At 55.1% G+C, this 14,928-nt stretch overlaps 1 protein-coding gene across 1 annotated transcript; it reads left to right on the plus strand.

Annotated features, from left to right (window-relative positions):
• Positions 1-8,994: 8,994 nt before the first annotated feature.
• On the plus strand, positions 8,995-14,744 carry CFAP73 (cilia and flagella associated protein 73; the record flags this gene model as incomplete). Its single annotated transcript, XM_084253382.1, has 7 exons — positions 8,995-9,044; positions 10,296-10,401; positions 11,209-11,313; positions 11,932-12,132; positions 12,632-12,853; positions 13,139-13,297; positions 14,667-14,744. The coding sequence occupies 7 exons, from the start codon at positions 8,995-8,997 to the stop codon at positions 14,742-14,744; spliced, it is 921 nt and encodes a 306-aa protein (XP_084109508.1).
• Positions 14,745-14,928: the final 184 nt, after the last annotated feature.

A 14,928-nucleotide genomic window follows, 5' to 3' on the forward strand; every position in this document is an offset into this window, starting at 1 on the left:
TCCCGGTGGGCGGGCGGGGCGGGCCGGGGGCGGGAGGGGACGGCCCAGGGCCCTCCCCACAATCCCGCCTCCCGGGGGGTCCCCCGCCCCCCCGCCCGGGGCCGCCTCGCGCGCCCCCTGCCGGCACCCCAACCTCGCGCGCGGGAGCGCCCCGGCCGCGGGGACCCGGGCGCGGCTGGGACGGCCGGCGGGGGGCGGCCCCGGCCAGGCTGGGCGTGGCCGCTGGCGCCGGGTGAGTTGGCACCGGGCTCGGCGTGTCACCTGCCGGCGCTTCTCCAACACCTGCGCGCGCTCCGGCGCTCCCGCCCGTGCCGGGCGCGGTCTCCCGGGGGCCGGAGGGGCCTCGCTGGAGGGTCTCGCACCCCCGGGGGGCTGCTCCGCGTGAAGGGAGGGGCCCCGAACATCCCCTTCCACCTCCTTTTGGTTTCCAATTCAACCCAGACTGTGCGCGCGGCGGCGCCCACGTCACGGGCTGACACTGCGGGGGAGGAAGCCGGGCGCGGGGGCGGGGAAGGCGGGGAGACAGCAGCACCCCGAGATCCGTCATCCGCAGGGCCTGAGCACCCCCTGCGCGCCGCCCGGTCGTCGCCCTCATGGTCACAGGCTCAGTGCTGCATAGTATTGGGGCGCTATCCCCATCTGGTGGATACAGAAACTGAGGCCAGAGCAGCCTGATGGCTGGAGGAGGCCTCGCAGCCAAGCGCGGGCTCCCCTTCCTGGGGGGAAGCTCGGCTCTGCGCTCGCTCGGTAGCTGTGTGGCACGGGCCAGTCGCTTACCCTCTCTGGGCCTCTGTTCTCATCTGTTCGGTGGGAATAACTAGAATCTCACAGGGTTGTGTGAGACCAGGTGAGCTAACCTGGATACCAGGGAGCAGATACAGGTCTCTGGACAGTGACAGGCATGTAAGAAGCTTTCAAAACCGGTTTGATATGATTTGTGTCCTTCAAGGCATAGCTCAAATGTCCCTTCTCCCAGGAAGTCTTTCAGGATGCCCTCTTAGCCCAGGCAAAGGGTTTTTTCTCCTTTTTCTCTGCTCCTGCAGCTCCAGGTTTGTACATTTTATTTTTATTTTAAATGAGATAATGTGACCGGAAGGAAGATACTTACAGGGAAGATACTTACATGTGCTGTTTCTCCTCTTAGGCTCCTTGTTTACCTACCTACGAGTTCTTAAAAGGGCTGGTGCCTTGCCTGACTCACCCTGGTCAGCCCGGGTCAGCACCAATGGGAAGGCCCCTGCCGGATAAGCGGGGGACCAACACCCAGACTGGCAGGACAGGGAGGGCCCAACCCAGGGTTAAGCCCATGATCTGCTTCCCAGTATCCCTCGACTTCCCACCCAGCACCCAGCCAGGCTGGGGAAAGATCCAGAACCCTGGAATTCTCTCCCCGACTCATCCCTACCTGGTGAGTCTTCCAGTTTCCAAAGAATGGGCCTCGGTTACCCCATCTGGGAAATAGGTCTAGCAGAACTGGCCCCAAGACTTAGCAGTACTATGGACTCCTTCAGGGGGAATTGAGGGGTGATTCAGCATTGGATCCAGAACAGTGGTAACTCCAAAGGAAAAAAGTCCCCCCTAGTCAGCCCAGATTCTTGCTAGATCAGTCACCCTGATCCACCTGGATTTCTACAGCTGTCCAGGCCTCTCCCCTCCCCCCAACACACCTGGATGGAGCTTTTGACTGAACTTTTTCTTCTGAGATCCTACAGAGACCTCAAATAGGCTATCTAGTCTCCCAGAGTCCCTTAATGGAATCCGGGGGGAGTGGGGGACCAGTCCGCAGGCCACCTGGGATGACAGCCAAGCAGCCACCTAGCCTTCTCAGCCAATCTTCTGGAGCTGAGCAGGAAGTCACATTCCCAGACAGCCCTCCCCAGGCCCCCGGGGAGGTACAGAGGTTGTTGACTTTGCCAGCCAGGCCTTAAGGGAGCCAGGTCTGTCACCTGTCCAATATCCGGTGTCTGACCCCACAATTCACACAAGGCTGTGATCATAGTCCCCAAACTTTCCAAATGCCTTGGCCACTTCCTGTTGTTCTGAGAAGTTTTGACCTGAAACTGGCAAAAGGTTTAGGTCTCCCAGGACAACCCCCATCAAAGGGGGAAGGTGACCCAGTGAGGAGTACGACAGGCTGGCCACCAGCTAGAAGGGAGGCTTGTGGGGCCTGGGCTCTCATGGGGGAGGGCTCTCACCCTTGCCTGGGGTTGTGAGAATTAACCAGAACAGTCTGTGAGGCACGGACATCATTCCTGGCACATAGTAGGTGCTCATGAATGGTTTGCTCCTTCTCCTCTCACTTACTCTGAGCTCCTTAAAGATCATCTTGGGCCTCCCCGGTGGCGCAGGGGTTGAGGGCTGGGCTGCGAAGCTGCCCACAGCCTCTGCTGGTTCGATCCCCGGCCACCGGGGGGAGTGTCCCACATGGCACGCAGACCTCTCTTGCCGCCCGCTGCTCCCCTCAGCAGTGTACTTCGGTCCTTCTGCCTGCTCTGCTCCCTGCTCTGGCTCTGGTGAATTCTCTCACCCTCCCACACTTCTGACTGTACCTAGTGCTTGTATAAATAAATAAATAAATCTTAAAAAAAAAAAAAAAGATCATCTTGCTGACTTTCTGCATGGTCTAACAGCCATGGGATGCGCACAGCAGGTGTTTTATAAGTGGGAGGGGATGTTGACCTCAGCGTTTAAAAGCAGAGGTTTTAGAATCCAGCCAACCTGAGACTGAATCCTGGCACATACACTTACTGTTGGGTAATCTTGGGCAAGTGAATTATCCCGTCTGTGCCTCAGTTACACCTCTGTAAACTGGGGATAATAATAGCACCCACCTCATAAGATGGGTGTGAGAATGGGATGCAATAAATATTAGGCACTGGCAGACTGGCACAGCAAGCACTCAGTAAGTGGAGTGGCCATCCCAAGACACCCCAGACCTACCATTGGGCCTGACGCTGAACCCCACTGGCAGGTTTAGCCCTGAGACTGGGTCCTGAGGACCGGCGTGGAGTGCCAGGCCCAGCCCTGAATTCCAGGCATGGATGAAATGTTCACACGTCCGCGGCCAGTGCCGCTCCGGATTGCTGAGCTGGAGGAATCCGGGAGTTCACATCCCCACTGAGAAATCTGATAGGGAGATTTTAAGATCGGGCCCCACTGACCAAGATTGGTTGTGTCCCTCTTTCTTCAGAGAAGCCTGGTCCTGGGGCCTGGGGGAGCTCACAAGCCCAGAGTCGAGTCTGCTTCTGCAGGCTCCCAGGAGCCCGCCGTGCCCTTTCCAGCTCCCTGCCCAGCAGTGTCCCTGGGGAACTTGAAATCAACTGCGGTGGGGAAATTAAACTATGGGAATTGGCGAGCATTACAAATCGGGGTTGGGGTCATCAGTTAACAGCACACCTCTGGACCAGGGCTCCCTGGCCACATAGCCCTCTGACCCACTCCTGAATTCAACGCTCTTTGCCCTCTCGGTTCCTTCCCTCTGGAAAGTCTATTTCTTTTTTTTTTTTTTAAGATTTATTTATTTATGCATACAAGAGCCAGGGTACAGGCTAGCGGTGCAGGGGGTGAGAGGATCCACCAGAGGCAGAGTGGGGAACAGAAGTACACTGCTGAGGCGAGCAGCGGGCAAGACAGGAGAGGTCTGCATTGCCATGTGGGTTGCTCCCTGGACGGCCAGGGATCGAACTCGTGCTGCAGAGGCTGCGGATTTCTTCATAGTGCGGTACTTAACCCCTTGCACCACCAGGGAGGCCCGAAAGTCTGTTTCTTTTCCCATCTATTTCCTTGTTTGAGTCCTACTGATACAATTAAATAAAGATGGTGAGGGGAGGGGTGCGGTGAAATAGCTAATGAAAAGGATGCTCACAAAAACTAGGTACAGGTAGGAAAAAATGCCAAAAAAAAAAAGATGGGAAAAACACCATATGCTAATACAACCGTATGTACACATGACCTGCTATCATAGCATATTATACATGGGTTTTTTTATGCAGCAGCTATGTATTGGGCACCTACTGTGTACCAGTCAGTGGGCATCCAGTGAAGTATAACACACCCCAGCTCTGCTCTTATGGGGCTTTCAGTAGGTGGGGAAACAGACGTAAGTAACGCGCAGTTAAAGAACATATTCTCAGAGGTAGGAAGTGACAGGAAGACGGGAAAGCGGGCATGGGGAGAGCTGGAGCTGGAAAGCTTTCTCAGACACAACGTGATGTGATTCTCCTCAAATCAGAAAATAATCCGCGCTTCCTCTGGCCTCCTAAAGTACCGCTGCCCGCGCCCTCCCAGCCTCCCAGAAGCCCTGGAAGACAGCTGGGCAGACAAAGACAGCCCACACCCCCCACCCGCCCCTTGGCACTGCCTGGTGACCTTGGGCTCTTGTTCTCTTGTTTTGTGGTGATTTACATGCTCGTCTTATCTCCTAAATGTCAGGGACAATGTCTGATTCATGCCGCCCTCCCACACTGCTTGGCACATAAGACAGATTCAAAACACACTCTCGGGTTAAATAGAATCCAGTTCCCCGTGAGGGCTGGGAGCCGGCCTCGCTCTTGTGATAAGTCGAATTACTTCTGACTTCCCTTCTCCCGCTGGTGCCTAGGACGGCAGCTTAATCACAGCGACTTCTCATCTCCCCAATACATCTCTGCCCCCAAACCAGAGGTGAGCACCAGCTCATTCCTCAGACTGGTGGGTTTAGACCTCAGTTTCCCCTGCTGGAAAGGAAGAGGCAACAACATCCCTTCAGGGGCCAAGATTGGGGCAAAGCAGACAGGTCTGGCCCAGGTTGGGACTAGGGAGCATGTTCTTTGTCTCGGGGAACACAAAGCCCTATTTGTACCGCTGGGCACGATTCTGGGCAGGGAGCCACGTGGGACAGGAGGCAGCGGTGGGAGGATCGGGCAGGATTTCCAAAAACCCCCTCTTGCAGGCTGGCTGCCGAGGAAGCAGGGCCTGATAAGTCCCCTCCTCCTGTGGCCTGCAAACAAGGTGTCCATCTGTTTGTCCACACCCCTACTTCCTCCTTCCTCAGCCTTACTACCCCAGACGCCCCACCTCCCGCCCCACCTGGGAATGGAGAAGTAGGAAAAGGGAAGTCGCCAGAGCGTGCGACGTGGAGAGAGTGGATATTTCCAGACCTGTGGGTTTGTGGCCAGGGGCAAGCCTACCTGAGATGTGTGCCCGGCTGATCTCAGCAGTTTCAGGGTGTGGGGACTGAGATAGGCAGAGACTGGGCCCTCTGCCTCAGCAGCATGGCAGAGGGTCCGAGAGCAGCACCCCCATTTAACACAGGAACGCTGAGTCCTGCGGGTGGGCTGGCTGGCCACAACTTTCTGGAGACCAGTGCTGGTGTAGAACTTCCCAGCCGTGAGCAGCTCCAGGGCAGGGCTGGGTTGAGTTCTCACCATGTAAAGAAACCCCAGGGCCCATCATTTCTCAGCCTGTGTCCACAGAAGAGTCACTTAACTCCCCTGGGCCTCGGTTTCCTCCTCTTCAAGTTGCAGCAAGGAGAACTTTGACCCCATGCAGTCCTGACCTACCCCATGATACTTGAACACTGCACAACCTACAAACCTTTGTTCTCTTCTTGGAAGAGAGGCCTCAGGGCCTTTGCACATGCTGTTCCCACTATTTGGAATACTGCTCTGCTCGCCCCTCCTCATCTTTTGGATGTAGACTCACATGTCTCTTCCTCAGAAAGGCATCTCTCCCCCATCCTTGCTTCCCAAACCTTTCCTCCTATCAGCATGGAATGACATTTACAGGGTTATGCGATTTCTCTGGTTTTCCCTTTAGCCTGCAAACCTGGGTCTTCAGCATCTAGATTAGCACCTGGCACATAATAAGTGCTCAATAAATACTTGCAAGAAAGATCCCTGGGTTAGCAACTAAGAGGAGAAAGATGCACACCAGCTTCAAAATGATGGTATCTCTGGGGGGGAGACCTAATGGCTTGACGATATCTGGAGCAGTGTGGTTAAGAGGGTAGTAACTACATCCAGATGGCCTAAGTTCAAATCCCCCTTAGACTTGACACCAAAAACACAATCCATAAAGGGAAAAGTGGTAAGTTGGACCTCACCAAAATGTATAACTTTTCTCTGCCAAAGGCCATATAAAGAGGATTAAAAAGTAAGCTACAGGGCCTCCCCTGGTGGCGCAGCAGTTGAGTGCTGGGCTGCGAGGCTGCCCGCAGCCTCTGCAGCGTCGGTTCCTTCCCCAGCCGCTGGCGAGGGTCCCACACACACACACACAAAAAGGAAGCTACAGACTGGGAGAAAATATCCCACCGAGGACTATCTGGAATATCTAGATATAGATCTAGAGTATACTGATATGTATTCTCAAAACCCAGCAGTTTAAAAACAATCCAGTTAGAACATAGGCAACATAGATTACCGAACAGGATCTGCAGGTGGCAAATAAGCCTTTGCAAAGCTGGTCATCATCATCAGCCCTTAGAGAAATGCAAAGCAAAATCACAGCGAGAGAGAGCTCACAGCACACCTATCAGAACAGCTACAACAAAAGAACAATGATGATAACAAGGAACTGGATCCCTCAGACTTTGCTGGTGGGACTGTAGAATGGTACATTCTGGAAAAGAATATGGCAGTTTTTTAAAAAAAAAAACTAAACACATCCTTACCATGTGGCCCATCAAGTCTCTTGGATATTTATCTCAGAGATATAAAACTTTTTTCAGAGCAAAGTGAGCCTTCATAGTGGCTTTATTCGTAATAATCCAAATCTAGAAATAGCCCAAATATTCTGCCACCTAAGTGGTGAAACAAACTGTGGTATGTCCATGTCATAAAAATAAACTGTGGTATGTCCATGTCGTGGGCTGCTACACAGTAACCCAAAAAATGAGCCCCAGAGACATGGCAGACGCCGAGTGAACAATGCCGATCTCAGTGGTTGTACACTGTATTGCTCCAGTGGTCTAACAACCTGGCAAAACTATGCAGAGGGGAAAGAACCCAAAGGTTGCCCTGGGTGAGGGAGGCAGGAGGAAGGGCGGTGGCTGTGGCCTTGGCAGCCCAAGGGTTCCTTGTGATCGGTGTTCTGTGTCTTGACTTGTGTTCCCAAGAATCTACTTGTGATAAAAGTGCATAGAGCTAAACACACACACGAGTGCATATAAAACTGAAATGTGAGTAAGGTCAGCGGATGGTTATCAGTGCCAATTTCCTGCTTGTGAGGTTGGCTGTCGTGCAAGACGCTGCCAGGGGCGTAGCATGGGGACAGTGTGGGGTCATACAGTATGACACCCCAGCCTGCTAGGTGGCAGTATTATTTCTTCAACTGCCTGTGAATCTACCATTACCTCTAAATAAAAAGCAACCCACACAACAAACACATCTATTACAATGACCTTTTTCCTTCTTGTTAGTGTTTGCTTTTTAGAACGACTTTAAAAAATCAAACAGGCTGACGATACCAACCATCGGTGAGGATATGGAGCAATCAGAACTCACCTATGTCGCTGGTGTGAATATAAACATAGTACAGCCACTTTGAAGAACAGCGTGCACGCTGTTTTAGACAAACATCCACCCGCTTTATGACCCAGCAATCCTACTCCTCCATGTTTACACCCAGCTTATGTTCACATAAAACTCCGCGCGTGAATTCCAGCTCTGCTTACTGAGGCCAGAGCCTGTTGAAGGTGGACGGACACACCGGAGTACGTGACATCGCCACGCAAAAGACCAACTGATGAGACGCGAGACAGCAGTGAGAGTCACATGCATGGTGCTAGGTGGCAAAGTCAGAGAGCGATCAGTGATTGCCAGGGTAGGGGTGGAGGAAAGGGTGGATTACACTGGGACACGAGGACTTTTGCGGGAGAGGCCTATGTTCTCCACCCCGTGACGGCGGTCACACCACGTGATGCATTTGCCAAAACCCGTAGAACCGTAGGTGATTAAAAAAAGGAATTTTACTTCATGTAAAGTATACCTCGGTCCTCTAAAAACTGATAGAAAATTATGTCTTGTGTCTTCACATGAATGTATGTAGAAATAATGTGTGCAATTTAATGCAATAGCTTCCAAGAGAAAATGTACATTATTTTAGCTCAGCTTTTTTTTTTTTTTTTTGAAATATGTTCTAATGCAATGCTTGGGGGTTGTTTTAAGCAATGTAGGCATTGGAAGTAATTACAATGTTTTTAAAGTGTTACCCTAGGATAGGAAAATATATTTCTTTACATAAAAAAATAAATCATACAAATACAAAAATGATCCATGACAAGATGTGGAGTTTTCGTCATTTCCGGGTAGAGGACCCGGGGGTAGTTGTTAATTACTGAGGCTGCTCTTCCCTGGTGCACCCCCCGCCCCTAGGTTTGTGGTAAGGATTAGGTTAGATACATGCAAAGTGAGGAGAGGATCTGGTCCTCAATAGTGACTCAAACCAGCCCCTCCCCAACCCCACCCTCCAAATCCAGATCATGGGCCCCTCCCAGTGGCCCTTGGTGCTCAGCCCAGCCCCAGCAAGAGGGAGGAGCCCCTCAAAAGGCTGGACTCTAGCAGGACCTCAGCATCTCGCCCACCCGGGTGTCAGACTCCTCCCAGGACCTGGCAAACAGCGGGTGCCCAATAGTTACTCTTTTTAGTAGACAACTGAACACATAGCCATATAGCGACGCCCCATCCTGCCAGCCAGGAAGAGCTTTGGCCAGCACCAAATTCTTGGCCCAAGCACCGACATCTTCTCCAGTGCACCCCAGTTCCTAGAGGGGGCACAGAGGGGCACAGAGGCTGTTGCCCTCTCCACAGTCCCCTCCCTTCCCTGCCAGAGTGGATTCCCAAGCCTCATCCAGGCAACGGAATGCTGTGTTGGTGGTTGCCCGGGCAACCCAGGCTGCCAGCCTGTGGCTGCCTTCAGGAGTACTGGGAGCTGCCGCTACCTCAGCGGAACCCGGGCCTCCTCGCTTGTGCAAAACTCCAGTTGGTGGAGAGAAAAGCCGGGGCAATCCCCCGGACGATGGCAGTGTCCTGGGAGGAATATTTCCGACTGGCCTTGCAAGCGAAACTGTGAGTGAGAGGCAGAGCTGGGACATCAGGAGCTGGTCGGAGGGCTCACCCCGGCACCCTGGGCCCTGGCCTCTTCGGACCGCTCCTGGTGGACGGTTATTAGGCCCCCACTTCACAGTGGGAGACACTGAGGCTCAAGGAGAAATGGTGGCTTCCCCCAGGTGCCGGGGATTAGGGCAGAGCTGGGTCAACAGCCCAGGTCTCTAACTGGTGCTCATCTCCACCCCCAGCTGACACCCCGGAGAGTCAGTCCTTCAAGCCCGGGTGGGAAGGAATCCTCGGTGAGCCCCCGCCTCCTCAAACTCTGTACTTCAGATGAGTGGCGGCAGCTTGCCCTGTGTCGGCTGGGGTTGGCGGCGCCACCGCGGGTCCCAAGCGCAGTCCCAGAATCTGTGAGATGAGAGGACTCCTTTGGGCCAGAGTGGGAGCACCTTGCTGCGTGGGTCTTCGTGCATGCCTTCTGTCCCCGCGCCCCTGACCCTGGGGGCCACGTCCAGCCCCTTTTCTGACGCCAGCACCCAGCCTCCTCCCGGGCCCCTCCATCTCATGCTCAACTTGGCCATAGCAAGGAACTGGTCTCCCACATCCCAGATGTGCTCCCCCCAAGACTTCCGTGGCAACATCCTTCCAGCTCCAGGTCTGGATTATCGCTGAGCCCCGTCACTCGCCTCCTGATGCTGCCCAGCTCCCTCTATTGCCCTTGCTCCCCAGAGGGACCCTCCTCTGCTCAAAGCCCTTCCATGGCTCCTACCTGACTCAGTCAAGGCCAAAGTCGGCCTCTGCCAGGCCCCACCACAAGCTGACCCTCACAGCCTCTCGGACTCCATCCCCATCTCTCCTTCTCCCTCCCTCCCCTCCAGCTCTCCCACCTCCTCTCTCCTCCCGTGCACCCAGCTCCTCTCGGGCCTTGGCATTGGCGGTTCCCTCAGCCTAGAATCTCTTCCCTGCAATGTTATTCTTCTTTTTCCTTCAAGTCCCCGGTGAAATGCCACCTCCTCAGAGAAACCTTCCAGCCTCTCTTTCAGTCAAAGATTTCCTTTGGTCACCTTAGCACCTTCCATGCCCCAGAACCATTATTCTTTATTTCTATCCCATGGGGATACAAGGATTTTTGTGTCTTGTTCACCCCTGCACCCAGAACAGTGCCTTGTGCTCAGGGTGACTTCTGGGGTCACTCCAGGCACTAGCAGGGAGTTTGGGGGGCCTTGACTCTTGCTACCTTCACCACCACCTCCTCCTTGAGCCCCCCAGAAAGACACCGGAGCAGGATGTGGGCCACTTCCCACCCGTGCTGGGACTGCTGGAGAAAAGGCGGGAGCTGGAAGATGCAGACCGGGCCTTGCGGGCCCAGAAGGAGGTGAGCTCTCACTGAGTCCCTGAGACTCTTGGGATCCCAGACAAAATAATAATAATAATAATAATAATAATAATAATAATAATAATAATGGCAGTGAACAGGGAGATCAGAAGTGATGGAGCCAACTTGTTAACTACAAGGTCTGAGACAGGTCATTTCACCCTTCTCAGCCTTGGTTTCCTCAGCCTTGGTTTTCCTCAAATGGGTAGCAAATGAGATCAGTTGTTGGTGTAAATAATTGTGTATTGAGCACCTACAATGTGCTGAGATCTAGCAGTCTCACCACAATCCTAGCCCTCATGGGGCTCATGGACTAGAGAAGACAAACAACTGGCCTGGGAGACTGCTGGGGGGTAAACACTGAGCAGGAACTGTGGGAGCCCAGAAGAAGTTCCTAACTCCACATGGGGTAGTCAAGGAGGGCTACCTGGAGGAAGCGGTGACTTAGAGATTGCTGAATGGGAGGTTAACAGCAAAGGGAGATGGGCCAGGAGGGAGAAAAGGGCAGAGGGACCAGCATGCACAAAACCTGAAAGATAAGGACAAAGCACATGTGGTCAAGGGGCTGGAGTGAGGATGACAGGGAAGAGAAGGCAAGAGGAGACCAGAAGGAAAGGCAAGGACCTGACAAACAGGAGCTGCAGGGGGCCGGGAGGCCTTCCTCAAAGGGTAGGGAGAGCCGTGTGTGGATTTGAGCAGGGGTGCAGCAACAGATCAGGGGCAACAGAGGCTTGAGGTTAAGTGTGAGCCCGAAAGGATTTGGATGAGTCGACTCTTCAACATTGACACCCACTCCTCACTCCCCAGGTGTTCCAGACCACCAAGGCAGCCCTGAAACTGTGCTGGCAGCAGTTGGAGCAGAAGGAGCAGGAGCTGAAGGGGTCCTTTGTCCGATTTGACAAGTTTCTGCAGGTGGGTGCAGACTACTGGGAGGCAGGTCACTCGAGCGGCAAAATCACAGCCCCATAGAGGCCAGACAGATCACATAAATATAAAAAGTGCACTTACGAAAAGGGGGTGTCTGGGAAACAAGGATGCACTGCTCCAAGCATTTGACTTTAAAAAGTAGAGGGAGACAGGCCTCCTCGGTGGTGCAAGGGATTAAGTCTCAACACTGTGAAGCTCTCGCCAGCTACAGCAGCAGGAGTTCAATCCCAGCCAGGGAGCTGACCCACAGGGTGCAGCAGACCTCTCCAGTGCAGCCCTCAGCTCCCCTTAGCAGTATATTTTAGTGGATCCGCCTGTTTTGCTCCCGACTCTGTCTCTGGTGAATCCTCTTACCTCCCGCACTCTGGCCTGTACCCCAGCTCTTGTATGCATAAATAAATAAGATAAATCTTTAAAATAAATAAATAAAAAGTAGAGGGTCACAAGGGAGAGGATGCGACCAGGAGCAGAGTCTGCTGAATCTGCCCCAGAGCCAACCGTTTGCCGCCCTTAGAGGAATTTTGGGGCGGTCTGCAAGCTGTGAGTCCCGCAAGCTCCCGTGTCCTGGGGGGTCGTCGCCTCCTCTCCTTGTCCACTCCCTAGGACGCCGAGGCCCGTCGTGGCCGCGCGCTGCGGAGGGCGGCGGAGGAGCGGCACCGCGCGGGCCGCCAGGAGGCCGAGGCGCTGCGGCTGCGGGCCCAGCTCGCCGAGCTGCAGCGGGAGCGCACGCGGCTGCAGCGCCGGCAGCAGCGCCTGGAGCCCTGCGCGCGCCTGCTGGAGCAAGCGCTGGAGCAGGTGCCGGAGGTGAGAGACCTGCAGCAGGTACCGGGCTGAACGCCGCCCTTGCGCGGCGCCGAGGGGCTCAGGCCAGCTTGGGAAGGGCACGCTACTGGGCCGCTGTGTGCCAGGAGCCACCACCTATTGAGCACTTACTGCACCACGGACAGGCGTGCTCTTGAATTACCTCCACGGCGCGGTGAATGGGACCCGTTATTATCAAGCCCATTTTACACATGGAGAAACTGAGGCTGGGAAAGTAACTGGCTCAGGGACGCACAGTCAGGCAGGTGGGAGAGAGAGGGAGGAGCCAGGCACTCAGGGAATATCAGTTGAATGAACAAGAAATTAACGTTAATAACAGGCAGTGAGGCTTAGCGTATGCAGAGGTGGAGGGGAGCCCGAGTAATTCCCATATCTGGGGGGGGAGGGGGAGGCTGTATGATGCCCCTGTTTCACACTCAGCTGAGGCACCGCAGGGCCAGGCCGAGTGGGGGCTGGAGGTTCGAGTGAGCACACCCTCCAGTTCCAGGAGGTCTCGGAGCTGGTGGCACGCTTCGACGGCCTGGCCGACACGCTAGCGGCTCTGAGGACCACAGAGTGCCAACAGCTGGCACAGCTGGAGGAGGCGCGCACACGGCTGCAGCGGCTCCAGGATGCCTGGCAGGACGAGCTGCTTCGGCAGGGGCAGCGGCGGGCGCAGCTACTGGAGCGCCTGGAGGCTGCACGGGAGAACACGTTGCACTGGGTACACTCGGCAGGCGGAGGTGGGCCCTGAGTCCCTGCCCAGAGCCCCATTCCAGTCCTGCGCTGGCAGTGGAGGAGCGCAGGATGGCTAAGAGCAGCTGGGGTACACTAATGGGAGATTCCAGCACAGTCTACCCCAGATTCACTGCCCTGTCTCCCCCAGAGCATCAGGAATGCCCACCCCCTGCGGTCTCCCTGCCAGAACCCACCAGCATCCGGTGGGGAATGAGGGCCCAGAGCCCTCTGACCAGCGTATACCTTAATAAGGGGGTGGGGTGCTCCCCAGGAATCCAAGTGGATTCAGATCCAGAACACGGCAGCTGAGAAGACCCTGCTCCTGGGACGGACCCGGATGTGGGCACTCAACATGTTCCAGCTGGTGTGCCAGCATCAGAGGCAGCCACTGGCCCTGGACCCGGAGGACACTGAGGGTCAGCTGGAGCAGGTGAGGCCCCTTTTCATGTCATCTCCAGCCCCCGAACCTTCTGGAACATCATGGTGCCTGAGATCCCACCTTCTCTGGAGTCGGCACGACCTTCTGAGGTCAGAGCCCGGGAACGGGCTGCATGGCCGCGGGGCCCTCCTGCCTGGTGGTCCTGGTTCGTCTGGAGCCTGTCTGCTGTGTGGTCAGGACGACGGGCTCTGTATAGTGGTGCCAGCCTTTCTACCAAGGTCCACAGCACTAACCAACCGCAATATCAGAGCAAAATCAGGAGGTGCAGGATCACTTTTAATGAGTCCCTGACTCTCACCTCCCACCGTGCACAGGCTGAGGCCCCCCTCTGGAGGGCCGGGTTGTGGGGGCCTTTCATTCTGCACTGCAGGGCCACCAAACGTCGCTGTGGGCCCAGCGTGCTAGCTTTTATTTCTGTTTGCAAGGTCATAGAACACATATCATAGGTTGACAACTGCGGAAGTTTCTGCCTTCAGAAGCTTCCGTTATGTTTCAGTGGGTACCCACTGCACGGCCCCTCTGAGCAGCTGAGGAAACCAGTTGGAGGTACCCCTCCCCTTTGCACCCCTGTCCTGCACCCAACAGCCAGGGGCCTGACCCACGGCCACAAACTGGGTCCGCAGAGCCTACCCTCAAACCATGTCCCGAGTTGGTGGGGTTTGGAGAGGCTACCCTGCTCCCACATGTGGCCCAGAGACCCTGCAGTTCACGCGACACTGGGGGGACACAGCCTCCACACAACCAGATGTCAGTCCCTTCTCAACAACCCCTTCTGACTCTGGCCTAGGACTCACTCCCTGCAGGCAGAGCGCTGGTCAGAATTCAGTTCATTTTCAGGGCACTTATTTTTCCAGGGATCCCCTATACGAGCTATTTTCTTCCATTTTCAGTGGGGAGTTTCCCTCTCAGATTGTAGTTCAGTGACGAACGTGGAAGGAAAGCCCACAGGTAAAGCTCGCCAAGTTCCAGCCTCCGCAGTGGGCCGATGGGTGCTCACAGAGCGCATGTCAATAAGCTAATTAAGACAAAATAAAGGCGGGCTTCCCGTGGCGAAGATGGCAGCAGGTCGTCCATCAAGTATGACTGATCCAATTAAAAGGGAAAAAAATGGTGTAAATGAAAAATGCTAATTTAATTATAATACAGGTGATGGTGATCTGCTACTGAATTGGGGAGGGTCGGACTGAGGCTTTGAGAACCCAGAACGGTGTAGGCTGGGTTCACTGTCCCTGGGACCCCTTTTATAGGGTCTCTACCCCCCACCACTGCTTGGCAGCCCCCTCTCCCCGGTGTTGGGGGGTGGGGAGCTGAGCAGGCTCAGGGCCTGGCTGTGACTTTGGCCGTGTCGGTAACTCCCCAGGTGAAGCTGTTCATCCTGGACCTCACCTCCATGCTGGCCAGCCTTGGTCAGGCCGAGCCCGCCACCTCCAGCTCCTAGCACCGCGCAGGTGAGCAGTTGGTTAGCGGGGGGCCCTTGAGGGCTCTGCCCCTTGAAGACAGTGGCCACATCTCCTTTGGGGTGAGGGTTGCGTGGCTCTCCCCGCACGCGGTTCCCCACCTGGACTGCGATGGGGATACACGAGGCACAGGAGAGGACAGTGGGCCCTTGAACAACACTGGGG

The sequence above is a fragment of the Talpa europaea genome (genome assembly GCF_964194135.1).
Source record: "Talpa europaea genome assembly, chromosome: 14".
NCBI classification, from domain to species: Eukaryota; Metazoa; Chordata; class Mammalia; order Eulipotyphla; family Talpidae; genus Talpa; species Talpa europaea.